Source organism: Panthera tigris, chromosome D2 (genome assembly GCF_018350195.1).
Source record: "Panthera tigris isolate Pti1 chromosome D2, P.tigris_Pti1_mat1.1, whole genome shotgun sequence".
NCBI classification, from domain to species: domain Eukaryota; kingdom Metazoa; phylum Chordata; class Mammalia; order Carnivora; family Felidae; genus Panthera; species Panthera tigris.
Genome location: NC_056670.1, coordinates 60,598,725 through 60,625,845, shown reverse-complemented (window position 1 = coordinate 60,625,845; position 27,121 = coordinate 60,598,725). Strand labels below are relative to the sequence as shown.

The following is a 27,121-nucleotide window of genomic DNA, read 5'->3' as shown; positions in this document are numbered from 1 at the left end:
TTGGGGCAGAAGTCGGGGTGATATTGCAAAAAGACATGAGGGAGGGGTGTCTCGCTGGCTTGTTGGTCAAGCATGCAAGTCTTGATCTTGGGGTTTTGAGTTCAAGCCCCACGTTGGGTATAGAGATTACTTTAAAAATAAAATCTTTTAAAAAAGGGAGACTTGAAAGACCATTTGGGGTTGATTATGGTAGTTGTTACATAAGTGTGTATGATTGCCAGAATGCACCAAACTTTAAAATGGGTGAATTTTATGTTGAGTAAATGATACCTCAATAAAGTTGGTGGGGGGTGAGACTTGAGAAGCTCCTCAACTTGCTTATTTAAAATTTTGTGAATAAAAAGGTTATTATTTATTCTTCTTTACGGGAATGTACTTGGGGGAATACAGATGATTTAGGATGTGTTATGCAGGAAAAATGCACTCTCCTAGTGTCATGATTGCTTCCTGATCCTTTAGAGTTGTTGGATCCTCTAGAGTAACTAGAGTTACTAGTGCTGCTTTCTATTAGGTAAGAGGTCAAAATGAGTTTTATCATTTGCTTTTATTTTAACTTCTAGATTTTGACCTCTCTTTTCCATATAGCACAGTGAGTACAATTGTTAAGTTTGCCTAATAACATTGGATAATCATACTTTCTTCTTACTTTTATTCTGCAAAATTTAACCTTTGTATTTTGCTCCATTTTATAAATTATTCTCCATACATTGGTCTTTGCTTTAAAAATTTGTGGAGAAAAAAATGAAAAAGAATTTAGAGGAAAATATGAAAAAAAGGATTGGAAAAATTTGTATTTATTTAGACTGAGGTTCTAGAACAGTAAATTTATATTCAGAAGTACTGATATTTTCTCTGGTGTCTCTCTTAATTTGTATATTCTTCATTTGCTAGTCTTCTCTTTTATTCCCCGCCATCTGCTCTCATTACTGCAGTTCCTTCATTTCGGAAAGAAGGTGAAAGGAATTTTAATGTCTCTTCCTTAAAGAGAATCTCCTTAAAGTGTGCTTTGAAAGCTTTACTGGTCATAGTATGACCAGTAAGTACTCTTAGTATTTTATACACATTTTTTTCACATCTAAACATCTCTGAAATTGGGCTGCATCTAGCAATATACCACCTAGAATTAAGTTGAGTTCTTCCAGATGATTTCATTTCTTTCAGTCACCTAAGGGCAATATTAACCATCCTAGCAATGTAAATGTGGACCACAAACTTACTACATGACTGTTCAAATTCTCAAAGGGAGGTTTTCCCCCCTGCCTTTAGACTGTGTCAGGGCTGAGATGTACAAATTTTCTTGTGTGTTTCTTCAGTGCTGTAGATTTATTTCTTCTTTTTCTTCATATTATGGGTATAGCTCTCTGGTATTGTAGCTTTATGAGGCTCTAACTTTTCTTGGGCATCCCTTCCACCCACCCCCACACCCTGCTTTTAGTGGCATATAATATGGGTGAGTTTTACAACTGATGGCCTCTTAAATTTTAATCATCTTTAATTTTGCTCTGTGCATGCCACCATAGTCACTTCTTTTCCCTGGAACATTTTTTTATTGAGTATTTGAATAAGAAAAGTGAATATTTAAAAAAACTTTTTAAAATGTTCTATTTATTTTTGAGAGAGAGAGAGAGAGACAGAGTACTAGCAAGGGAAGGGCAGAGGGATAGGGAGACACAGAATCCAGAGCAGGCTCCAGGTTATGAGCTGTCAGTACAGAGCCCTATGTGGGGCTTGAACTCTTGAACTGTGAGATCATGACCTGAGCCAGAGTCGGACGCTTAACCGACTGAGCCACCCAGGCGCCCCTTGTTGTTAATACTTTTTTTTTTTTTAATTTTTTCAAATGTTTATTTATTCTTGAGAGACCGAGTGTCAGCTGGGGAGGGCAGAGAGAGAGGGGGAGACAGATCTGAAGCAGGCTCCAGGCCCTGAGCTGTCAGCACACAGACCGATGCGGGGCTCAAACTCATGAACTGCAAGATCATGACCTGAGCTGAAGTCGGTTGCTTAACCGACTGAGCCACCCAGGCGTCCTTGTTGTTCATACTTTTAAATCACAGGGTGCTGTTCTTCTGGCATAAAGTGATAAATAAAGTGTATCCCTCCTTAGGGTTGTCCTTAGAGAAAATATTCAGATAAATTAGTAGATTAATGGCTGAAGTTTATGAAAACAAAAACTAATATTACTTAAATGATCTTTGCTTTTTTAAAATCTAGTCCCCAATTTTTCTGTTGTGTCTGTATAGGAGTGGTATTTGAATATCAATTTTTAGGACTCCATTTCATAAATTAGAAAGTTCTTACCTATATATATATATTATATCACCAGGCATACTTTTTATTGAAGGATAGAGACAAAGACAGGTCTTGGCATTATGTTTTTTAAATAACAGCTTTATAGAAATATAGTTCACATACCATTCAATTCACCCTTTTAAAGTGTACAATTCAGTGGTTTTAGGATAGTCAGAGTTGTGCGACCAATACCACTGTCTAATTTTAGAACACTTTTATTACCCCCAAAAGAAACCCAGTTCTCAGTTAAATATTGTCTCTATTCTTTACAGGGCCCTGTGCTAGGTTTTGGGAAGTTAGTAAATCCTGGCCACAAAGGTTATAATCTAGTGAATAAGAGAACTACCCATATATTTTATATATGTGACAAAATATACTACATGCCAAAATAATATTTGAATATTCAAACCTCTTACATGGATTACAACTTTATAATCTCTTTCACTAAGTACAAAAGTAATCTGAGACCCAGAAACATCACTGTCAGATAGTTCTGTGGCATAGCCGGAATAGTTTCTTGAAGAAATCACTTGAGATTGTTGCATCTTGAAAAATTAGAGATAACTGAGGAGGACATTTCAGGTATAGGGAACAGCATAAACAAAGCCTCAGGGCACCTTTAGGAAATAGCAAGTAGTTCATTTTGATTATTAGAGCAAAAGCTGCATGATGTGGATCAACGTGAGATAAAAGTGATTTTGGAAAGATGGTAAAAAGCTTTGAACTCCTGGAACATACAGAAACATGTGTTAGTTTGGGTAGGTAGGGAGGAATGTCTAAAGGTTATTAATATTAAGTAGGAAAGCAACATGGGCTTTAGGAGTTTGAGCTTTAGGACAGTGCTTCCTAAATTATCAGTGATGAGGGACCAGGTTTTTTTTTGTTTTAATTCCAATCTTGTCAAAGTATACGTTTATAAAATATAATAAAAATGAATTACTAGGAAAATGAGGAGATGTGTAAGTTTACTTTTTTTTTTTTAATGTATGTTTTTTGAGAGAGAGCGTGAGATTTCTAACCGACTGAGCCACCCAGGCACCCACCCCTACATTTTTTATTATTACATTCAACAAATGTAAAATTTTCACATTTGCTATAAAAGTTTCTAAATACTTGCGATTTCTGTATGTGTCATGTCATGGGTTAGTAACGACTATTCACAGGCCAGCATTCGTCTGTAGATTACATACCACTCTTTGGGTAACACTACTTGAAAGCAGTCAATCTGGCCATTACTGTGCAGGCAGAGCAATTCATAGGTGATTGCTAAGAGTTAATGAGTTAATAAGGACCTGGACAAATTGTTAGCAGTATGAAATGGATGATCTGGATTCCATAGACATTTGAAAATTTAAATTAAGGCACATGAGATAATATGGATTTGAGGGAGAGGAAAGAGTAAAAAGATATTAACTAGATTTTAGGCTTGAGTGGTAAAATGAGAATGCCAAAAGCAGAAATAGAAACTAATTTGGGAAGAAAGACACTAAATTAGATTTTCGGCAGAAATCCACACTGTAGCATATTTTTATTAAGTAAACATACACACATAGTCACTCACAGAGAGACATTGTTTGGTTCATAATCTAAATTTGCACTCTCAAAAAAGCACTTGTAACTTCTTTTCTTTGATTGCAACAGACTTTGAGTATATGATTACACAAACCCATAACCAAAATATACCCAAGGTTTTGTACTTGTATCTTTAGTCTCATTTGTTGTTGCAGTAACTGTTGTTGGGCCCTTGGCCAGGAAACTGTGACTCGTAGGTGGGGGGAGGAGCTAGGGATAAAGTTCACCATCGCCAAAGAAACTCTATTCCAAATGGATTTGTGCGGGGCAACAGTGATATCCAATGACAAGTTAAATTAGACACAGAAGAGTTTTCTCCAACACTGTCTCAGAAGATACGTGTTGTTAGAGGAACTTGATTCAGACCAGAACAGTCTTTTTGAAGTTAGGTTCAAGTTACACAAAAATAAATTGTACTAGGGACTTGAAGAAGAATTTTGTTATGTGACTTCAAGAACTAATTGACTCATAGTTTCACACATTGCAGAACGGCAACCAGTGACAGATGAGGTAATGCTGCTTTGAATTATGAGTTAAATCTCAAAACCACTAAGAGTTTGCTATTTACAAAATTCCAAATTTAGTAAATTGCATGTTCACGTTCCTTAACCATGAGGATATTAGATCTCTGTTCTTAAAGCAATTAGTCTTATTTCTTATGGTTAATATCTATATTTACTTGGATAGAATTTCTTTAAGTTTTATGCCTTATTGTAGTGGAATATGATGATAAAAGCTGTTATTTGTGTTTCTGTTGAAATCTGTGCCTGGTTTTATAGTGCTCCTATGTGTTCTTTCCTAAAGATCATTTCTCTTGTTAATGCTCAAATCTGTATCTTGCAAATGCCTTACTATGTAGGAATTTCTGCCTCATAATTGCATTGTAAGGTTGGATGCTTAGGTCAGTCACGCTTTCTAGAATGGAGAGTTTGTGTTTTATTTAAAGCAAGCTTTGGAAAGTTAATTTCACAACTGTATTCACATTCTTGAAGTGGAGCTCTACAGTGGAGTGTGTTCCACTGGTTAATAATTTAGAAAAGTGACACAAGTAAAGTGACATTGGCAAAGATAGAGTCAAGGTCCTGGGACCAATAGAAATTTTTGAGTTCTCTAAGCAGGTATTATCTTTTTGTTATAAATATATGGTGGGACAGTGACCCAGTCTTTTAACTGATACAATACCTAATACTTTGTTTGGTTACAGTAATAAAGAATAGTGATTAGTTTGAGGCCAAGAGATTGTTTCTCTTGAAGACTGTATCCTGGAGACATGATATTTCTGGCTGTAGGCTGCCTCTCTTCTGAAGTCAGTGCATACTTTGAGCATTTGGTTGTTTATGATCTTTGTAAATCTTAGTATATATATTATTATAGTTTTCTTTGATCCACCTGTTCCCTTTTGTCATTATAACTTTACTTAATACACTTTAGATATTTGCACATGAATTAGATTTAATTCCCTATTGCCTTTTCCTCCCATGTTTTTATAGCATAAGTTAGGGAAAGAAGAGATGAAAATCTATGTGAAGTTTTTCTTTTGTTTCATAATAGAAATGAGAAGGGGAGACAGAAGTGATGGTTTCTTTCTTAAATTCAGGAATTGTTTCTGTGAATGAGGTTACTTATTTTGAATGAAAAAGGAAAGATAAAAGGGGTATTTGGTGGAAGATCTTCATAGGACATCTTATTTCCTAAGATTAGGCATCTAAAAAGTCTTTTCTCACTCAGGCTACTCCCTCAAGAACAGCTTTGGGAATATGTCACATAGTGGTACCAGCCTTGTACCAGGCTTTCAACAAATGTGCTGATTGAATAAAGTGACAAGTTAATCAAAGAGGAAAGAGTGCAATTTGATGGATATTTAGCAGTGATTATTTTGGCAAAACAATAGATTTTAATATTCCCAATATATGTGATTCCAAGAGTTTGTATGGATAATCCTTAAGGGGCATTATGATCTTCGTATCCTTAAAAAAATGTGATGAGGAGTACAGGCTTAATTTTTCTTCTGACCAAGAAAGAAACTGTGGTAAGCTATTTTGCTGGGTCTGTTGGTAGTTTCTTTCTACATTTAGCACTGATTGAACGATATTAGCAAAGTCTGGGTTTTTCCCTGTGATTTTAGCTCTGTCTGAAACCGGCTCACATCATTCTTCTATCAGAAACAAAGCTGTTTCTTTTATTATGTGTCCCAACGTATATCCCTCCTGGGTTGTATCACAAGGAAGAATAATCTTCCCAGTCCGTTCCTGCCTGAATTCCCATAGAATATTTTAGGCATGTCAGCTGTTTGGGCTCTGATCAAGGATTTGATGCAGTTGGCCTCTGGCCTGAACGGAGAGTGTGTTTGAAAAGCTTAAGCTTCAGTGGCAACATTTGGTTTCCAGAGTTAGAATCATTACTTTGTGTCTTCTCCCTCTTGTGCTGCCTTCAGAAGGATTTATGTAACTGGGAAAAGGTGATGATAAAGTAGATGCTTTTGTTAGTAAAAGCAGGGTGACATTTGATGAAGTGGTGGAAGGGTCTTGGTGATATATTTGTGGTTATGGGGGTGTTTAAAAAATTTGGATGGGGGGCGCCTGGGTGGCTCGGTCGGTTAAGCGTCCGACTAAGGCTCAGGTCATGATCTCACGGTCCGTGGGTTCGAGCCCTGCGTCGGGCTCTGTGCTGACAGCTCAGAGCCTGGAGCCTGTTTCAGATTCTGCGTCTCCCTCTCTCTGTGACCCTCCCCTGTTCATGCTCTGTCTCTCTCTGTCTCAAAAATAAATAAACGTTAAAAAAAAAAATTAAAAAAAAAATTTGGATGGGTGTCATTTATCTTGTAGTTCCTTGTATCTTTCAGCTACCCACTAGTCGTCTGTCCCCCTCCTATCCATAAGAAAGGACCTATATTAAGGCAACTTAAAATAGGAAGCCAGAGCACCAAACAGGTCTAATTAAGGGAAAAGAAGCCCCAAGAAAAGGGAAAAAAAAAAAATACGTATCTGCAGAGGAAGCCAAAAATGCAAAGGACTAGTTTTAGATATACATCATGTGCAAAGAACATTTTTACAATAATTTAGGGTAAGAGATGAATTATTAATAGGCCTGATAGGTACTTTTTATATAAAACATGGTTCACCATTGGTCAGTGGCAAAACTAATATACAGCACTCAGTATTACCTAGATTCTAAACAATGACTTTCATATACAACTCATCTGTACTTAGTAGATAAAGTAGTTAAAGCATAATTGATGTACATAATCCCATTAGAGAAATAGAGTGTTAATCTACAGTGTTACAGAGATAAGGAGCTAAATACCAATACTGGCATTAATTCTCAGGATTTAGTTCTCAGGAACTAAGGGTTTTATAGAGCTGCATTTAGAATTCATATATATACGTTCTGAGATGAGAGGAAAAGTTCTCTGTTAAAATTTAAAATAGTAATATATGAGTTGCTGAAGAGTAAAAAAAAAATCATGGGGTACATGGGTGGCTCAGTTTGTTAAGTGTATGACTCTTGGTTTCGGCTCAGGTCATGATCTCACAGTTTCGTGGGTTTGAGCCCTGCATCGGGCTCTGTGCTGGCAGTATGGAGTCTGCTTGGGATTCTCTCTCTCTCCCTCTCTTTCTGTCCCTCTCCCACTCACGCTGCCTCTGTCTCTCTCAAAATAAATAAACTTAAAAAAAATTTTTAATTCAAAATATCACTGCCTAAAATTGGTTCCCAAACTCTTCAGTATCCCATCAGTTAAAATGCAGAACATTCATCCCTTCCTGTACTCTTGTCCTTACTTATATATAGTAGAAAACATACGTAAATTCAACATTTTTAAGTGATGAAGTATCAGTAGAAGATCTAGTATCTTCTTTTTGTGCCCAGTGGAGTCTTTTGTATCCCCTGGTACAGTCTCTCCTCTTGGGAGATTATTGACCTATACGTCATTAATAGGGGAGCCCAGACCAGGCATCTTTATTTTTATCAATTTTTCTAGGTGATTTGTAGCATTCTTATTTCTCACAGTTACTTATAAAATGAAGGCAAAGAAAAGGTTTGATAATAAGAGGCTATCAAGCTGGGGATCAGATGGAAAGGATTTTTTTATTTTCAGAAATGATTAGAACTTACCCCAGAATATCATCATGGTGATTGATGATTTACCATGCTATTACAGTTTTTTCCCTGTGTCTTCAAAAAATGATTTCTGAAATTTGAAACTGATTATTTCATTTCCTCAAAATCTGTAATTTGTCCTTGTCTGCCCAATAAAGTCCATACTTTAACGTGGCATACAGAATCTTCGTGATTTTGATTCCTAACCTTTTAGCTTTTTTTTTTTTTTTAATATTTATTTAGTTATTTTGAGGTAGAGAGCAAGAGCGGGGGAAGGGCAAAGGGAGAGGGAGAATCCCAAGCTGGTTCCACAGGGTCAGCCTAGAGCCCAATGCGTGGCTCAGTCTCATCAACCACGAGATCTTGACCTGAGCCTAAATCAAGAATCTGATGCTTAACCTGCTGATCCACCTAGGTACCTCTAGTTTCATAGCTTTTATTGCCCTTTCCCTCCTACCCCTGACCTTCTGGAAAACCTCCTTTTGCAAAAACAAACGGAAAAGCAAAACCAAAGCAAACTCCCTCAACTCCAGCCACTGTAAATGTTTTTATAGTTCACTATAAACCTTGTCCTGGCCTGATTAATCTGCCTGGATTGCCTTTCTTGCTTTGTCCAAATGGAAAACTTCTACTGATTGCTTAAGATTCAGCTCAGACATCTCTTCTGGTCCCCAAAGAACTGGTGCTGTCTCTCCTCTGTCTTATTGTATAGCAATTATTGAATTGCTAAAATTATTTGTGTATAAGTCTTTCTCCTGCTAGGCTGAATTTCCTCAAGGATAGAGATTGCAAATTAAAATAGAGGTTCCATGAGGGCAGGTACTCTTTTGTTCACTGTGTATCATGTACCTTGTTGGGGATAAAGTAGGCATTCAATATTGGAATGAATCTATATATATTTATATCTTTAGTATCTGGCACATGGTAGGCTTTAAATGAGCCTCTGCTTATTAAATAAATTACAAATGAATGAGTGAATGTATTATAAAATCTCAGGCATAAACTTATCTTGGTGGGTCAGACTTAGAAAAGGAGAAATCTTCTCTGAAATCTTCACGTGGCATTGTTAACACCAAGACACAATAAGAAAATACATGTTTTTCCATATACTACCTGATTTCACTTATGGTATAAGAAAGACTTGAATAATTTTTTATATGAATCTAAGTATTGGTGTTTAAGTGAAGAAAAAATCTAGAAAGATAGCCAAATAATTTCATTAAATTAGGAATTTTTTTTTGGTTTGTCTCAGTATTAATTGAGATATTATTTTTTGTTCCTTGTTTTAGGGTGTTTGTGAACCGAAGTTTAGCCATGGAAAAAATAAAGTGTTTTGGTTTTGATATGGATTACACACTTGCTGGTGAGTAGCACTTTTTGATTGCTTAAGAACTTCTGGTTTAGACATAACACAGTGGGTCTACAGCAGGCAATTAATAAACACTCCTTGATTTAATCATATATTTAGCTACCAGAAGCTCTTGTTATCAAAGCTTTTTCCATTGATATTTATGACTATTGAAATTACCAGTTATCCTTGAGATTTAGATGGTAAAGATAAGTAGAGCTAAATTACTTTAGATACCCTGGTAAGAAATAATGCAGTGACATTATACATTAATGTGTATATTAGGGCACTTTTGGCTTTTACTTTATTGAACTATTCTTCACGGATGGAATTTTGTATCTTTTGCTCTACCTAAGGAAAACTTTTATCAGCTAAAATGTTTAATGTTATTCTTAAGACAAATGGATTGCAAATATGCTATGTAAAGACTTTTTTAAAAATTAGAGCTGTTCGCTTTGTTCATTATCAGATAGACTTTAAACACAGCACTGTGCTGTTTCTCCCTTCCTGTCTCTGATATATATTTAAAATAATCAATGTATTAGTCATTAGTTGCAAGATCTTTTCAGAACTTAGGATGTTTTTATTGAAATATTTGCATCTGGTGAAAATGTCATTTAATTTAAGAAGTAGTAGGGGTGGAGGACTGAGTTGAGTGCATATTCATATATGTATGTGCATGCATGTGTGTACTGCCATGACACCTGGAAAAGAATCTTTCAGAAATTTTCTCTAAAAAATACTGTCTTTATGCAAAAATCTTAAAATATATAAATTCACTTATCTTCAGAAACCTTTCATATAACAGCATTAGAAAACTGAGTTCCATCTCATATCTCAATTTGATGTTCAGTTTAGGCTAGTAAATGAATAATAGTAAATACATGTTATAATAATATAATAATGCAAAAATGAACGCATGCAGTTTATAGGTAATTGACACATAGATGTGGCCATGACATCTACCAGACAACTTATATATTAAAAATATACACTGACTTGGTTTGAATTTTCCTTTCTTTCCTTTATACTCTTTGTTATTTATTTGATTTTCTATTGCCTTACAGTTGTTTTTACAGCATTTTTATTCTTTTATATTTTTTAATTAGACACAGACATTTTTAGGAGCACTTGTCAGAAAGCAGGTGGAAATACTGTACTTTCTAAGGGTAGATCTTTCTGTCCAAATTGGGAGAAAATCCTACAATCTCTCCCCTTTCTAGAATTTTACCTTTCAAGGGAAAGGAATGGCGAGATATTACCTAAAACAGAGATAGAAGTTAATGGGATCAAAAGTGACAGATTTTTTTCCCCCTTGGTTATTAAGACAGTCTCAATGTATTGAAATAGTTTTGATTTCAATTTGATTTATTGAAAACCTGTAGGTTCCAGACACGTTTTGTTACTGAGCTTTGAGATAATATAGTTATTCCCACAGAATATTGAAAAAACAAATTTTCTTGTTTAATGAAGAAGTTACTGAATCTTAGTCTCTAAACTTTAAAGATACCTTATAATTTCTTCTTTTTATTTGCTTTTTTGTTTTTTTTTTGTAATCCGACTTCATATTTTAATGCTTACTCTTACTGTAGACACTAATATATTTATATATAAAGATAATATGAATTATTAACAATTATTAAGTGCTTATTATGTGCCGAGCCCTATTCTAAATGTTCTATATAGATTATCTCATTTAATACATGGATTATCTCATTCACATAATTTACTTAATATTACAAAAACCCTACGAGGCAGATACTGCTATTGTCTTCATCTTACAGATGATAAGACATTAAGGACTTTGTCCAAGGAAGTTTAGCTGTGATATACCTGAACTGAGATTCAAACCTAAGCATACATTTATATGTGTGAGTGCGTATACACACACACCTGTTTATGTATATGATAAGTTTAAATTAATCGTTTTGAATAATGACAATTTATAGTGAGGTATAATTTCAAAGTGCTAGGCTCCTCACCTTAAACAAACAAACCAGGAATTAAGCCCTCAAAAGGACTACTTTAAGTAGTCCCCCTTGAGAGACTGTACATCATTTCAGTAGTTCAATGTTGGATGAAAAACATTGTTAGTCTTATGGTGCTGCCTTCATAAAGCACATAGGGAAACAAGTTTATTGGCTTTATACTGTCACCTGTTTTCCAGAATGGTATACATTAAATTTATCTGAGAATAACTTGTTATTTAAAAAAACCTCACACCCTTGAAGTGCTAAGGACTTTTCACCAGAACAACGTGCCATGAAGTATGGAGACAAGATTAAAAGAAGTGTTTTTTGAAAGCTTTGAGTATTTTGGGATAAACATCATTGGAATAAGTGTAATAGCCTCACAGGATAAGTTCTTGGAAAGGATCTGTATTCTTTCTGAAACCTCATCTGAGACATTGTCTTCTCTGTAGTCCTGACACCTTAGTACATCATTTCCTAAGAGCAATTTATATATCATTTGCAGCTCTTGTTTGCTTGCCTGTCTCCCCATTGGCTTGTGAGTTCTTCAAGGGCAAGGGCTTTCTTTTTCACGTTTATATCCGATGTGTTGCCAAACTTGGCATGTAGTAGGTGCCCAGTAAAAATATATATTGAATGAACAATTTGGGTACGTAGGTTTTAATATGTCAGTTTAAGAATCACTGTACTTTATTAAAATAAAAACTTAAATAAATTAAAAAACTTAAAAAAAAAAAAGACCTAAATTTGAGATCTGAAACCATAAAAATCCTAGAAGAGAGCACAGGCAGTAATTTCTCTGACATTGGCCTTAGCAACATTTTTCTAGATAGGTCCCCTGAGGCAAGGGAAACAAAAGGAAAAATACACTATGAGGATTACGTCAAAATGAAAAGCTTCTGCACAGCGAAGAAAACAGTCAACAAAACTAAAAGGCACCTACTAGATGGGAGAAGATACTTCCAAATGACATCTGATAAAGGGTTAGTATCCAAAATATATAAAGAACTTATAAAACCCAACATCTAAAACACAAATAATCTACACTTGATTTTAGCCAAAAGGCCGAGAAGCGATAAAAACACAAATAATCTAATTTAAAATGGGCAGAAGACATGAACAACCATTTCTCCAAAGGCATACAGGTAACCAACAGACCCATGAAAAGATGCTTAACATACTCATCACCAAGGATATGGAAATCAAAACTACAGTGACATATTACCTCACACCTGTCAAAATGGCTAAAACAAAAAACACAGAAACAACAGGTATTGGCGAGGATGTGGAGAAAAAGGATCCCCCCTGTGCATTGGTGTAATGCAAACCTGTGCAGCCAATGTGGAAAATAGTATGAAGGTTCCTCAAACTTAAAATCCAGGAATTACACTACTAGATATTTACCCAAAGAATACAAAAACACTAATTCAAAGGATACATGCACCTCTATGTTTATAGCAGCATTATTTATAATAGCCAAATTATGAAAAGCAGCCCAAGTGTCCATCGACTGATGAATGGAAAAAGAAGATGTGGTATGTGTATATGTGTATACACACACACACACACACACACACACACACACACACACACACTGGAATATTATTCAGTCATCATAAAGAATGAAATATTGCCATTTGCAATGACATGGATGGAGCTGGAGCATATAATGCTAAGTGAAATAAGTCAGAGAAAGACAAATACCATAGGATTTCACTCATGTGGAATTTAAGAAACAAATGAGCAAAGGAAAAACAAACAAACCAAGAGACAGACTTTTACCTTTAGAGAACAAACTGATGGTTGCTAGAGGAGAGGAGGATAAAGGAAGGGACGGGTAAAATAGGGGATGGAGATTAGGGACTGCACTTGTTATGAGCACTGGGTGATTAAAATAAAAACTTAAAATTAATTAATTAAAAACTAAAAAAAAAAAATCACAGTATTTGTTTACCCAGTATAAAAATATGCACTATTCAAGTGGAATACTTTTTTTTCTTTTTCAAAGATTTTATTACAGGTCTTTACAGGGCAAAATCCAAACTCCAGGTTCAGCTGCCCAGGAGAGGAGACCCTGTTATGTTGTGGGTGCCAGCTGCAGCACAGCAGGCAGCTCTGGCTTCCCACCCTTCTGTTCCGAGATGGGGGTGGTGGGATGGATCTCATCTTTGGGTTCCACAGTGCTCACATGATCTGGCAGGGGCTTCTTAGGGCCATTCTTACCACTTGGGTCCCAGGGAAGCATGATCTTCACTTTGATGCCCAGCACACCTTGTCTGAGCAGCACAGGGCACACAGCAGTGTCAAGGTAGTAGTTAACAGGGTCCCCACTTTGAATCATCAGGCCATCCACAAACTTCATGGATTAGCCCACTGTCCTTGGAGCTTCCCAGACACCATGACCTCACAGCCTTTGGTTCCACTCACCATGATGAATCGCAGCACACCATAGCAGTCCCTCCACACAAGGAGGCCTCCTAGGAGTTTGTAATACAGAGACTGCCTGGGCAATAGCACATAGACCTCTTGTGGCCACTTTTTCAGCATAATGCTCTACATTGCCCTCAGGGAAACCAAATCTTTTCTGAACCACAGCAGCCAATTCTCGGATCCGCCAGCCCTTCTCACCCAGAACATTCTGTGTCCTGGTGGCCAGGATAATGATTTTTTGTCCTGGTTGATGTAACTTGGACCTCAACCCCAGAGTAGCCATCTTCAGCCAGCTCCCAAGTGAGAAATTCATTCAGTGCAGCTTTGAAGATGCCATCAGCAATAGACTTCCTCTTCTTGGAAATTTGCACCATCTTGCTGCTGCACACTGCTGAAAGGAAAGACCAAGTGGAATACTTTTAAATATGAACTTATGTTTTTAATTTTAAAATAATAGTAAGTTACATATGATAAAACATATGCATTTTAGGTATATAGATTTAGTTCGACAAAATGTATACATGTGTAACTACTACCACAATTAGGATAAAGGATATTTCCATCACTCCAAAAAGTTCCCTCATTGCCTCTTTGAAGTCAGTTCTCCCTTCTACCCTGCCATTTGCCTCAGGGCTTTTCATCATTGTAGATTAATTTTGCCCTTTTCAGAATTTCATATAAATGGAGTCATACAGTATATACTCTTGTGTCTGGCCTCTTTTGCTCAACATAATGTTTTTGTGATGCATTGATGATGTTTTTTGTCTGTCAGTAAGCAGTTCATTCTTCCTTTTTTCTTACCCTCAACATTTTAAAACTTTATTTTAAAATAATTTTAGACTTATGAAAGAGCTGCAAAAATAATAGTTGGCTTCTATTCTCTTCTTGTAAAAAAGATTTTCTAAAGTTTATTTATTTTTGAGAGAGAGACCGAGAGAGAGAGAGCGCAAGCGCAAGCAGGAGAGGGCCAGAGAGAGAGAAGGAGACACAGAAACCGAACGAAGCTGGCTCCAGGCTCTGAGCGGTCAGCACAGAGCCTGATGTGAGTCTCGAAGCCATGAACTGTGAGATCATGACCTGAGCCAAAGTTAGATGCTCAACCAACTGAGACACCCAGGCACCCCTTCTCTTTTTTTTTTGTTAATGTTTTGTTTTGTTTTGTTTTGTTTTGAGAGAGCAAGCGAGCAGGGAGGGGCAGAGAGAGAGGGAGACAGAGAATCCAAAGCAGGCAGGCTCTTCACTGCCACCACAAAGCCCAACATCAGGCTCAAACCCATGAACTGTGAGATCATGATGTAGGCTGAAGTTGGATGTTCAACTGACTGAGCCACCCAGATGCCCCAGCCTCTATTCTCTTCTGATGGTGACCTCTTATTTAATATAGTTGACCACAGTACAATTATAAGAACTAAGAAATTAACATTAGTACAATACTACTAATTGAAATACAGCCTTTATTCAGTTTTTGCAAAATTTCCCACTAATATTCTTTAACCCAGTCTAAGATCCCACATTGCATTTGGTTCTCATTTTTCCTTAGTGTCTTCTGTGACAGTCCCGTCTTTCATTATTGTGACACTTTTGGTTAGATACTTTTGTAGAATCTTCTACAATTTGGGTTTGTCTGATGTTTTTTCACATGATGAAGTATTATGCACATTTGTGAAGAATACTACAGAAATGGTGTATTCTTTTCAGACCATAATACCAGTAAGTCTTATTACTAGTGATTTTAACCTGTCAGCATTATAAAATTATCCTGTTTCTCTTTAAACTTTACTTTTTTTGGAGGAGGAAGCCAAGTAGTAGTCCATTGCATGTGCATAGGTTTTCCCTGCTATCAGAAGTAGAGTGTTCTCTGAAACTATTTGTAAGCTGAAATGTCGTAAAGCGAAGAAACAGTTACCCTTAATTTATATGGAAGAAAATTGGGGGCATTTCCAGATCCTCAAAATAACTGTTCTTAGGCTTTTCTGATACTGTAAAACACATGTTGCTAATGAATACACAAAATAAATTGAGCTAAAGCACAGTAGCTTACAGACACAATTGAAAGTCATGGTGGCTTGATGCTAAGATATTAAGTCACAGGGAAGGAGTGTCACGGAGCCACTCTTGGTGCTTGTGGTATGAACTGCCTCTGCAAGGGCTGGCTGCAAAACAAATGCTGAATGCCAGTTTTGCTTTTCGCTTTTTTCATAAAAGCAAAAATCCTCTTCAGATTTATTTCAGTTAGCAAAAACAGGTACAAATATAGGTCCTTTGTCAAGGTTAAGTGGCATAACTTGAACTTTCAAAAAGTAGGGGATACCTGTATACAATTTGTTTATTCATTTATCTGTTGATGGACGTTTGAGTCGTTTCATTTTGGGCTACTGTGAATAAAACTGCTACGAACAGTAGTATACTACAAGTCTTTTTGTGGGTGTATATTCTTATTTCCTCTGGGTAAATACCTAGGAGTACAATTGCCAGATTATATGTTTACCTTATAGGAAACAAACAAATGGTTTTTCAAAGTAGTCATGCCATTTTAAAGTCTCACCCAGGAAACATGAGAATTCTGCTTGCTCCAAGCTTTTTTTATGTTTGATATTGTCTGTCCTTTGAATTTTAGCCATTCAGATGAACGTGTAGTGTTATCACTGTGATTTTACTTTGTATTTCCTGATAAATAGTGATGTTGAAAATCTTCATGTGGTTATTGGCTACTTAATTTCTTTTGTGAAGTGCCTATTCAGATGCCTATCTTTTAATTGGGTTGTTTGTCCTTTTATTTTTATTTTTAAATTTTTTTAAAAAGGCAATCTTTTTTTTTTTTTTTTTTAAGTTTATTTTGAGAGAGAGAGCGTGCACGCCAGCGAGGGAGGGGCGGGTGGGGGAGGAGAATCCCAAGCAGGCTCCACACTGTCAGTGCAGAGCTTGTTGTGGGGCTTGAACCCATGAACCGTGAGATCATGACCTGAGCTGAAGTCAGGAGTCGGACACTTAACCAACTGAGTCACCCAGGTGCCCCAGGTCGTTTTTTTGTTGAGTTGTAGAAGTTCTTTTTTTTTTTTTTTTTTTTAAGTTTATGCATTTATTTTTGAGAGAGTGAAACCGTGCAGCAGGGGAAGGGCAGAGAGAAGAGAGAGGTAAAGAGAGAATCTTAAGCCGACTCTACACTCAGTGCAGAGCCTGATGTCAGGTCCAAACTCACAAATCATGAGATCATGACCTGAGCCAGAATCAACTGAGCCACCCAGCACCCCAAGAGGATTTCTTGACCAGTTTGTAGAGAATTGACATCTTAACTGCATTGAGTCTTCCAGTCCAGGAACATGATACATTGTGCCATTTACCTAATCTTCTTTAGTATCTCTTAGCAATGTTTCATCTTTTTTGGTATAAAGGTCTTACACATTTTTATCTGTTAAGTATTTCCTATTTTTTATGTAGTTGTAAATGGTGTTTGAAATTTCATTTTCTATTAGTTTGTTGCTGGCATTTAGAAATAACAGCTCATTTTTGTATATTGTCTTTGAATCCTGTAACTTTCTAAATTCACTTATTCTAGTAGTTCTTTTATACACTTCTTAGAGTTATCTACATATATAATCAGATTATCTGCAAATCACTTTTATTTCTAATCTTTATATCTTACTAAAAATTTTTTTTTTGCCTTCTTGCACTAAAACCTTAGTACTATGTTGAATAGAGGTGTTGAGAATGGACCTCTTTACTGTATTCTTGATCTTAGGGAGAGAGAATGTTCAGTTTTTCACCATTAAGTATAATATTAGTTGTAGGTTTTTTGTAAATGCTTTTTATCGGTTGGAAAGTTTCTTTTTATTCTTAGTTTTCTGGGAGTTTTAACATGAGTGATAAATTTCATCAAATGTTTTTCTGCCTCTGTTGAGAAGATCCAAGGATGAATTACACTGAATGATTTCTGAACGTTAAACCAACTTTGCATTCCTGGAGTAAATACCACTTGGTTAAGTACTATTCTATGTATTGGCAAATTTGATTTGCTGCTATTTTGTTGAGGATTTTTGCGTTTTGTCCATGAGGAGCATTGGTTTATAGTTGTCTTGTAATGTCTCTTGAATTTTGGTTTTGGTATAATTCTGGCCTCATAAAATGAGTTTGGGAATTGTTCCCCTTTACTATTTCTCAAAGTTTGGGTAGAATTGACATTATTTTTTCCTTAAGTATTTGATAGAATTAATAGTAAAACTGTCTGGGCCAGGAGTTATTTTTGTGGGAATGTTTTTAAATTATGCATTCAACTTTTAAACATAGGGCTAGTCAGAGTTTCTGTTTCTTCTTAAATCAGTTTTGATAGTTTGTGTCCATTTCACTGAGTTTTAAATTTATTGGCATAATATTCATTATATTTTTATTATTCTTTTGATATCTGTAAGATCTGTAGTACTGTTGTATTTTTCATTCCTGATACTGGTAATTTGTGTCTTTTTTTTTTTTCTTCAGTCTAGCAAGAGGTTTATCAGTTTTACTGATTTCTTTTTTCTCCTGCTAAGAACTTACCAGCTTTCAGTTTTAGTGAATGCATGAGAATGAGGGAGATTTAATTTTAAGGTGATTTTTAAAGGAATTGTTACTATTTAAAAATTTTTCTCAGTTTATTTATTTATTTTGAGAGAGAGCAAGAGAGCGAGAAGGGGAGGGGCAGAGAGAGAGGGAGATACAGAGTCGAAGCAGACTCCAGGCTCTGAGCTGTCAGCATAGAGCCTGACTCTGGGCTTGAACTCACAGACCACAAGATCATGCATGACCTGAGCCGAAGTGGGATGCTTAACTGACTGAACCACCCAGGCGCCCCGGGTTGGTTGGTTGGTTGGTTGTTTAAATAGAAATAATTGCCTGACTTTTATTACTTTTAGAAAATTTTATGATTTTGCTTGTAGTTTGGTACATTTATTTCCCTGAAAGAAATGTGTCATAGAGTGTTCAGTAGCATAATCCATTCTGATGGGAACCTCATTATCTTCATCTCATCTGAATGCAAGCTTTCGTAGATCTTGTTTATCATCAGCTGTCCTTGTAATTAAAGCAAGCTATACATTTTTTTAATTTTTTTTTTTTTTAGCATTTTTTTTTTTTTTTTTTGAGAGACAGAGACAGTATGAGCAGGGAAAGGAGCTCAACAGGGGCAACAATTTTTTTAATGGTTTATTTATTTTTGAGAGAGACAGAGAGAGAGACAGAGCATGAGTAGGGGTGGGGCCGAGAGAGAGGGAGACACAGAATCCGAAGCAGGCTCCAGGCTCTGAACTGTCAGCACAGAGCCTGACGTGGGCTCGAACTCACGAACAGTGAGATCATGACCTGAGCCGAAGTCGGACACTTAACCGACTGAGCCACCCAGGCACCCCACAAGCTATACATTTTTAATGTTTTTATTAGTTTATTTATAGAATTTCTATGTAAGATCGACATTTTTATATAAAATTTTTAAAACTCCCAAAATGAAGAACTTAACCTGTTGACATAAGCTGATTCTTCCTGATTGTCTTGGACCTAAATTAATTTTAATCTTGAGATCTGCCTATAAAATTAATGCCAGTATTGGTATTTAGCTCTTTATCTAATACTGTAATTAACATTTTCTCTTACTGGGAGTATGTACGTTAATTATGCTTTAACCAGTTTGTATACCAAGTACAGAAAAGTTATATATATGAAAGTCATTGTTTAGATTCTAGATAATACTGAGTCTTTTATATTAGCTTTGCCATTCACCAGCGGTGGACTATGTTTTTTATAAAAAATGCACATGAAAAAAAATACACATGATGTGTATCAGAAACTGGTCCTTTGCATATTTTTGTCTTCCTCTGCAGATATATGTTTTTCTTTTCCCTTCTCTTAAGGTTTTTTTTCCCTCAATTAGACCTGCTGGGTGCTTTTGTTTTCTATTTTATTAAGTTGCTCTAATGTAGGTGCTTTCTAGACAACAGATTTTGTGTTTGTGGTCTTTATCTGAGAGCAATCTTTTAGCCTTTTTCTGCTGAAATGTTTCAGACAGATGGATCAGAATGATGATTGCATTTCCCAGGACAAATCAAGCCAAAAAAGATTTAGGTCTTTGGACATATGAAAGAGCAAGAAAGTTGTTTTTAACCTAGCTGTTTCCCCTCCATAGAATGAAGGGAGTAAAGTTATACTATTTGTGAATTCTGTTTCCTTGTTTTTGTTTGTATAGAGGACTGCTAAAAATGTTATATTGCTGAATTTATTTTTGTTAATAGTGGACAGAATAGTAAAAATGGAAAGCAAAGGGAGAATTGACTTTTTTTTAGGTTGTTTATTGCTTGTTCATTTTTCAAGTGGCAAACAGACATAAATGGACCTGTGGTTTCTATTGCTTTTAGTATTCTAATTACTTAGTTTTATAATATTATATCCAGAAACTTATTGCTGAGGTTTCAAATGAGAAATTATTTTCTGATTCAGTGAGTAACTTAAAGTAACTTCTATTACGTCCTCATGATTGTAGTTCACTATCTGACAGACTGCTAATCTGCAAAATGTGGTTTCTTTTACAAGCAAATGTTAGCCAATAGCTATTAAATTAGAATAATTTGGATGTAAGAAGTGATCGAAGAGTAAACGAGTCAGAATAATCCTATTTCTGTTTTGAAGGCTAAGTCCTACACATTCAGAGTTTAGGCCTAGTCTTATTTTTATCTTAACCTTAGAGACTATGAGGTTGTAGAAAAAGCAGTGTGATTGATGTTAGTCATTTAAGAAAAAGAAGGTGTGTGTGTGTTTGCGGGGGGCAGGGTGGGGGGGAAGGAGGGTAAACTGTTGGTATAAGCCTTAAAGGAAATAATGATGTATGTAAAATGATGAATGCAGTGATACCAAAGTATTGATATACCAGTCTCAAGCTATACAGGAAACTCTAAGGAATAAGGAGAAGAATATCAACCTTAAACTCATTTATATTCCTATATATTGTGGAAAAACCTGAAATGTTGGACAGATAGCAGTGGAATATTTAATCACTCCTTTGTTTTTGAATTTTCTTTGTGAGTATTACAGATGATCATGAACTTAATAGAAAGTTGAAGTTCTTTTTCTGAATAGATTTAAAATGTCAAAGTATTTGGCATCAGATTATGTTTACAGAAAAAAGAAATTAAGCACTGTTTTTAGTGAAGGGTTATTTAGCAGGATCATGGTGAAGGAATGGATTCTGAGAAAGGTTTTTATTTAAATTTAAATTTTTTCCTTTATGACAAAGGTATCACTGATATGCTTCTAATAAGTACCATGGAAATTATTTGCTTTTTAGAAACAATAAAAACTCTTTTAATGAAAGGAAGTAATTGACCTTTGCAGTTGCAAGAAAGACTTAATATGCAACAAGTTTCATGGAATTAACATCAAAATTATATATGTATAATTTTCAGAAGTCTTTACCCCAAGGGAGAGTGTATGTGTCCACGGAGGATTTAATATTTACTTAATGACCTTCACAAATATAGAATGACTCTTGGTTTACAATTATGAAGATGTATTATTTCTAGATTGGTTCATGTTTTGTTTTGTTTTGTTTTGTTTGGGCTTCACACCCAATGTGGACTCAAATTCACAACCCAGAGACCAAGAGTAGCATGCTCTGCCAACTGAGCCAGCCAGGCACCCCTCTATGGTTCATTTAAATCATTTTGATTTTTCCTTTTTCAGTCAAGAAGTCTGCTTTTTTTTTTTCTTATTTTTCCTTTCTTTTTATTGCCCCTGTTGAGCCCAAAGATCCAAAAAGAGGCACATTACAATTTTTTTCCAGCTCCAACACCTTTAGGGTTCTGAGCCATTTTGGTAAGTCCAACAGTAAGTTCCTTATTTTTTGTTACCATTTCAGTACTAATGGATGTTGGTCACTGTCCAGTCCTTCCCATTTTTCTGAGAAATTGTCAGGAGGAAGAGAATATTTATTAAGCATGTACTATATGTGCTATAAAATATATTTTATGTACAGTGTACCTTTTTTTTTTTAAGTTCATTTATTTTGAGAGAGCACACATGCAGGAAGGGCGGGGAGAGAGAGAGAGAGAGAGAGGGAGGGAGGGAGGGAGGGAGGGAGGGAGGGAGGGAGGGAAAGAGAGAATCCCAAACAGGCTCCCCGCTGAACGCAGCATCTGATGCGGGGCTCAAACTCTGAACCCTGAGCCCATGACCTGAGCTGAAATCCATAGTTGGCGCCCCTGCACAGTGTAGGGCTCTTCACAACAGCCCACTGAAGTGGGGATTATTGCCTCTGTTTTGCAAATAGTTCACCAAGTCAAGAGGTAAAAGAAATTGTACGTGGAAATTGGCTTAAGATTCATAGCTAGAATGTAAACCTAGGTCAGTTCTGTTTCTTAATGCTGCTCCGAGCTATCACAGGAACAGAAATTATTTACTAATCTCTCAATGAGAAGTCATTGTCTTGCATTTGAATATAATTCTCATCCTTAGAATACAGATAATTTTACACGGTTTTTCTTTTAATTTTTAGGAGTAAACGTAAGGAAATTTACACAGAGTACTGTGTAAATACTTCGTTCTAGATATTGTTAAAATTCTAAAATTGTGCATTTTTTAAATCTTGGGAGGAATTGAAAATATGTTAGACTCTCCTTTTGAATTTTTCTGCCCTCCTCTCCTTTCTAGGCTATGTTATTAGCCACTAGGGATGAAATCCAATTATCTCAAACTAAGTGTTTTGCAGTTACAAGCCCAAAGCAGAGAGAGAAGATAGAATAAAGCTATTAAAAGTACCAGAGAAGAAATTAAGAGAAACTAGTTTTTGCTAAATTAGAGGATTATCCTCTTACTAGCAGAACTATTCCTGGACTTTTGATCTGTCATCTTATCCTGTCATGCATAGTAGATGCCCTCAATGATCTTGTTTTATTGTTTTTGGAATTGACTCAACTTACTTGACATTTAAATGAACATTTTTTTTGCATGGTATATTTACTTGGACTTAAGTCCAGGCCACTCAGGTCATGTTTCTGTCAGCTATTGTATATCCTCACAAAACTTACTGGCATTAGTGGCATTTAAATTTTTTTTAATGCTTATTTGTTTTTGACAGAGGGACAAAACGTGAACAGGGAAGGGGCAGAGAGAGAGGGAGACACAGAATCTGAAGCAGGCTCCAGGCTCTGAACTGTCAGCACAGAGCCTGATGTGGGGCTCAAACTCATAAGCCATGAGATCATGACTTGAGCTGAAGTCGGACGCTTAACTGACTGAGCCACCTAGGTGCCCCTGGCATTAGTGGCATTTAAAGGAGAAGAAACAATCTAAAGTAAGAAGTATTATATATTATATATTATTGGTATGCTGTTACCAGAGACATCTCAAACAAGGTAGAGCACCTTTTTCCCTCCCTTTTTTTTTATTGTGGTGAAATCCACATAAAACTTACCATTTCATCTATTTTAAATGTATAATTAGCGGCATTCAGTAAATCTACAATATCGTGCAACCCATTATCAATTTCCACAACTTTTTCATTATCCTAAACAGAAACTCATTAAGCAGTAACTTCCCATCATCTTTTCACTTCAGCCCCTGTAACTCCTACTAATCTACTTTTTGTGAAGTTACTATTCTAGATGTTTCATATAAGTGGAATCATATGATTCCATGGGTCTTGCTTATGTCTCTTAGCATGTTTTCACGTTTCTTTTATGTTGTGGCATATATCAGATTTCATTCCTTGTTAAGGCTGAATAATATTCCATTATATGTACAGACCACATTTTGTTTATCCATCGTCCATCAGTGGACACTTGGGTTGCTTCCACCTTTTTGACTTTTGTGAGTAGTGCTGCTAGGAGCATTGATATACAAGTATGTATTTTAGTCTTTGCTCTCAGTTCTTCTGGGTAGATACCCTGGAATGGAACTGGTGAATCCTATAGTAATTACATGTTTAACTTTTTGAGAAAGTCCTGATTGTTTTCCACAGTGGCTGCACCATTTTACATTCCACCAGCAATGCCTGAGGGTTCTAGTTTGTCCACATCCTTGGCAACACTTGTTATTTTAAGATTTTTGTTGTTATTTTGATAATGATCATTTTAATGGGTGGGAGGTTGTATCTCATTATGGCTTAAAAATATATATTTTTAATATTTATTTTTGATAGAGTGCGAGGTGGGGAGGGGCAGAGAAAGAGAGCGTCAGAGGATCTGAAGTGGTATCTGTGCTGACAGCAGGGATCCCCATGCAGGGCTCAAACCCACAGACCCTGAGATCATAACCTGAGCCAGAGTCAGCCACTTAAGTCCAATGCTCAACCAACTGAGCCGCTCAGACATTCCTCTCATTGTGGTTTTGATTTACATTTCCGTAATGGCTGGTGATGTTGAGCACCTTTCATATGTTTATTAGCCATCTATATGGTATATCTTATTTGGAGAAATGTCTTGTCTTAGTCCTTTGTCCATTTCTTAACTGGGTTGTTTGGTTTGTTGTTGAGTTGTAGATGAAATGTCTTTAGATATTTTGGACATTAATCTCTTACCAGGTATATAATTTGCAAATATTGTTTCTCATTCTGTGGGGTGCCTTTTCACTGTCTTGAATAGTGTCTTTTGATGCAGAAAAGTTTTTAATTTTGATGAAGTCCAGTCCATCTATTTTTTCTCTTGTTGCCTGTGATTTTGCTGTCATGTCAAGAAATTGTTGCCAAAATCAGTATAACAAAGATTTTCTCCTCTGTTTTCTTTTAAGAGTTTTATAGTTTTAGCCCTATGTTTAGGTCTCTGATCCATTTTGAGTTAATTTTTGTATGTGGAATAAAGTAAGGATCCAACTTCATTGTTTCTCATGTGGATATCCCGTTTTTCTCAACACTATTGAAAAGACTGACCCTTCCCTTCCTGAATGGTCTGGGCATCCTTATAAACATCATTTGACCATATATGCACCAGGCAGCATTAAAAAAAAAAAAAGATATATGACAATGTGAGCGTTTGTGTGGTGTTTCAGCATTTCTTAAAGAAAGATGAGGCTCCTTGTAATGGTACTGAATTAAGTTAATAATGGAACATCAGCTGAGTAGAACCTACTGTGGCTAGTGTGTAAACTGGATGCACCTTTTGAAGTTCTTAGTGTGACAGCACTGTCAAAGTTTCTTAAAAAGTTTTTGGTACAAGCTAAGGAAGATAACCTATCTTAGAAAAGCCAGAGAAATTGTCATTGTCCAAAGTCATGAGAGAGGACTCAGGGCATCCTTCTTACAACTTGAAAATGTAGAACTTACATATTACCTTATTCCACATTCTCTCAAACAGATTGTCTCCATGCAAGAGAGTTTTGTGTTAATGAATGAACAGCTCTTAAGTCATTGAAAGTTATTAACCTATTCATATCCTCTGACTTATTCTTGAGGGATTTATCACTTTGTGAATGGATCAGATGTATACAGTTGAAGGTTTAAGGAATATAAAAGTAGGTGTGATTTTTTTTTCTAAAAGAACTTTTAAATAGGGTTTTGTTTGTTTTTTCTGAAACAACAGAATAAGGGCTTGAGTGTTTGAACAGAGAAACTAGGGTAATAGATAAAAAGAAGAAAAACTTCCAAAAACAAATGATCCCTTTCCAAAAAAAACTAGGATTGTGCTTCGTAAAATTATTAATAAAAATAAATTGGAAAACACTCACAAACAAAACAAAAATCTAATCAGTATATGTATATATCATGCAGGACATCTTGCCTCCCTGTTGCCTGAGGGAGTGATAAGGCTCATTTGGATGAGTAAGTTCTATTATGTTTGTACTCAACTCAAAAAGAAGAATTGTGAAGATGAAAAGTGATACTTTAGTACTAGAGTCCAATCAGTGATTAGTATCAAGGATCCATTCAGAATAAGCTGAACTTGATGGTATCTGTGGTTGAATGGGTTTGCATAACTGGAGGGTTCCTTATGTACAGTATTGACTGTAAAGCAATAAAATATACTTCTCTGTAAATCTCCAGAAGTGATTTGAGGTGACTTGCAAAATGAAACACATATAAAATGGGTCAAAAGACTACTTTTTTTTTTTTTTTTAAGTAGGCTTCACTCCCAGTGCAGAGCCTAGCACATGGCTTGAACTCATGATGCTGAGATCAAAAGTCAGACACTCAACCCACTGAGCCACTAAGGCGCCCCAAAAGACTACTTTTTATAGGGGTGCCTGGGTGGCTTAAGTGTCCAACTTTGGTTCAGGTCATGATCTTGCAGTTTGTGGGTTTGAGCCCCGCGTCGGGCTCTGTGCTGACAGCTCAGAGCCTGGATCCTGTTTCAGATTCTGTGTCTCCCTCTCTCTCTGCCCCTCCCCTCCTCACTCTGTCTTTCTCAAAACTAAATAAACATTTTTTTAAAAGACTACTTTTTATAAAAGACTGTAATAAGATATGCTTCCAAATATCCTTCATATAATCACCTTATTAGAAAAACATTCCAATATTGCTATCATTTTTTTTTTTTTTAAGATTTAATTTTTAAGTCATCTCTTAAAAATCTGAGTGTGAGGCTCGAACTTACAACCCTGAGATCAAGAGTTGCACGCTCAACTGACTGAGCTAGGCAGGCACCCCTTCACTGTCATTTCTTAGACATTTTAGGAATTCTTTAGAAATTTGTTTTCATAGCCAGTTTATAAACACAAGAAAACCTGCTTCATTGCTTCATTAAGTAGTCCCCTGTTTTTTAACCCAGTTTGATCTACCGTTTTATTCACTGGTTGCTCTGAATTACTGCCACCCCCCCCCCCCCCACCACTTTAAATTCACTTCGTCATCTGTTGATGAAAAATGTGCTACTAGGGAGGATATCTAGAACAACATGCTATAGACTCTGAAAGTAGTTTTGAAAGAATTTCAGACATGTTCTGAGTAATGATTGCATTATTGGAATAAGTATATATTGACTTGAGGAGTGATTATTTTGAATGGGAGAAGGCTAGTTTGGATGAAAAAGTTCTATTATGTTTGTTATTAAAAGGCATTATTTGGGGAGGGGTTGGGAAAAACAAAAGGCATTATTTTATGTCCCATCTCATACCGTAGTTTGTTTTCATTTCATAGTTGGTTTTTGTTTGTTTCTGTTTTGGTATAGTTGTCTTCTAGAGAGAGAGAACTTAGAACTTATTTTGGAATAAGTCTACTGATCCTTAGGTAAAAATACTTGTTTTCTTTATTAGTTTGTTTCTTTAACTGAACTAAGTTATTTTTTAAAAGCTATTGTTGATGGCATCCCCACTTTCGAATTTTTTTCACATGTTTACATTTCTGTTTTGTTTGGTCCAATGTCTCACCCTATGTGTTAACTCTGATTTGCTAAGAGTGTTAATATATGATAATACTAAGCCAGTACTTTCATACCAAAAGAGCAGTGCCTTTGTTACAGTAGGTTTT

General features: G+C 35.9%; 1 protein-coding gene and 1 pseudogene across 6 annotated transcripts in view; one reads left to right on the top strand and one right to left on the bottom strand.

Moving 5' to 3' along the window:
- Positions 1-27,121, top strand: part of NT5C2 (5'-nucleotidase, cytosolic II) — a 98,669-nt gene that overhangs the window by 42,703 nt on the left and 28,845 nt on the right. For all 6 annotated transcript variants that reach the window (XM_042960370.1, XM_042960371.1, XM_042960369.1 and 3 more), the window contains one exon: positions 9,252-9,325. In XM_042960370.1, coding sequence (XP_042816304.1) covers positions 9,252-9,325 — 74 coding nt within the window. The remainder of the gene's footprint in view (positions 1-9,251; positions 9,326-27,121) is intronic.
- Positions 13,279-14,294, bottom strand: LOC102971483 (annotated as a pseudogene).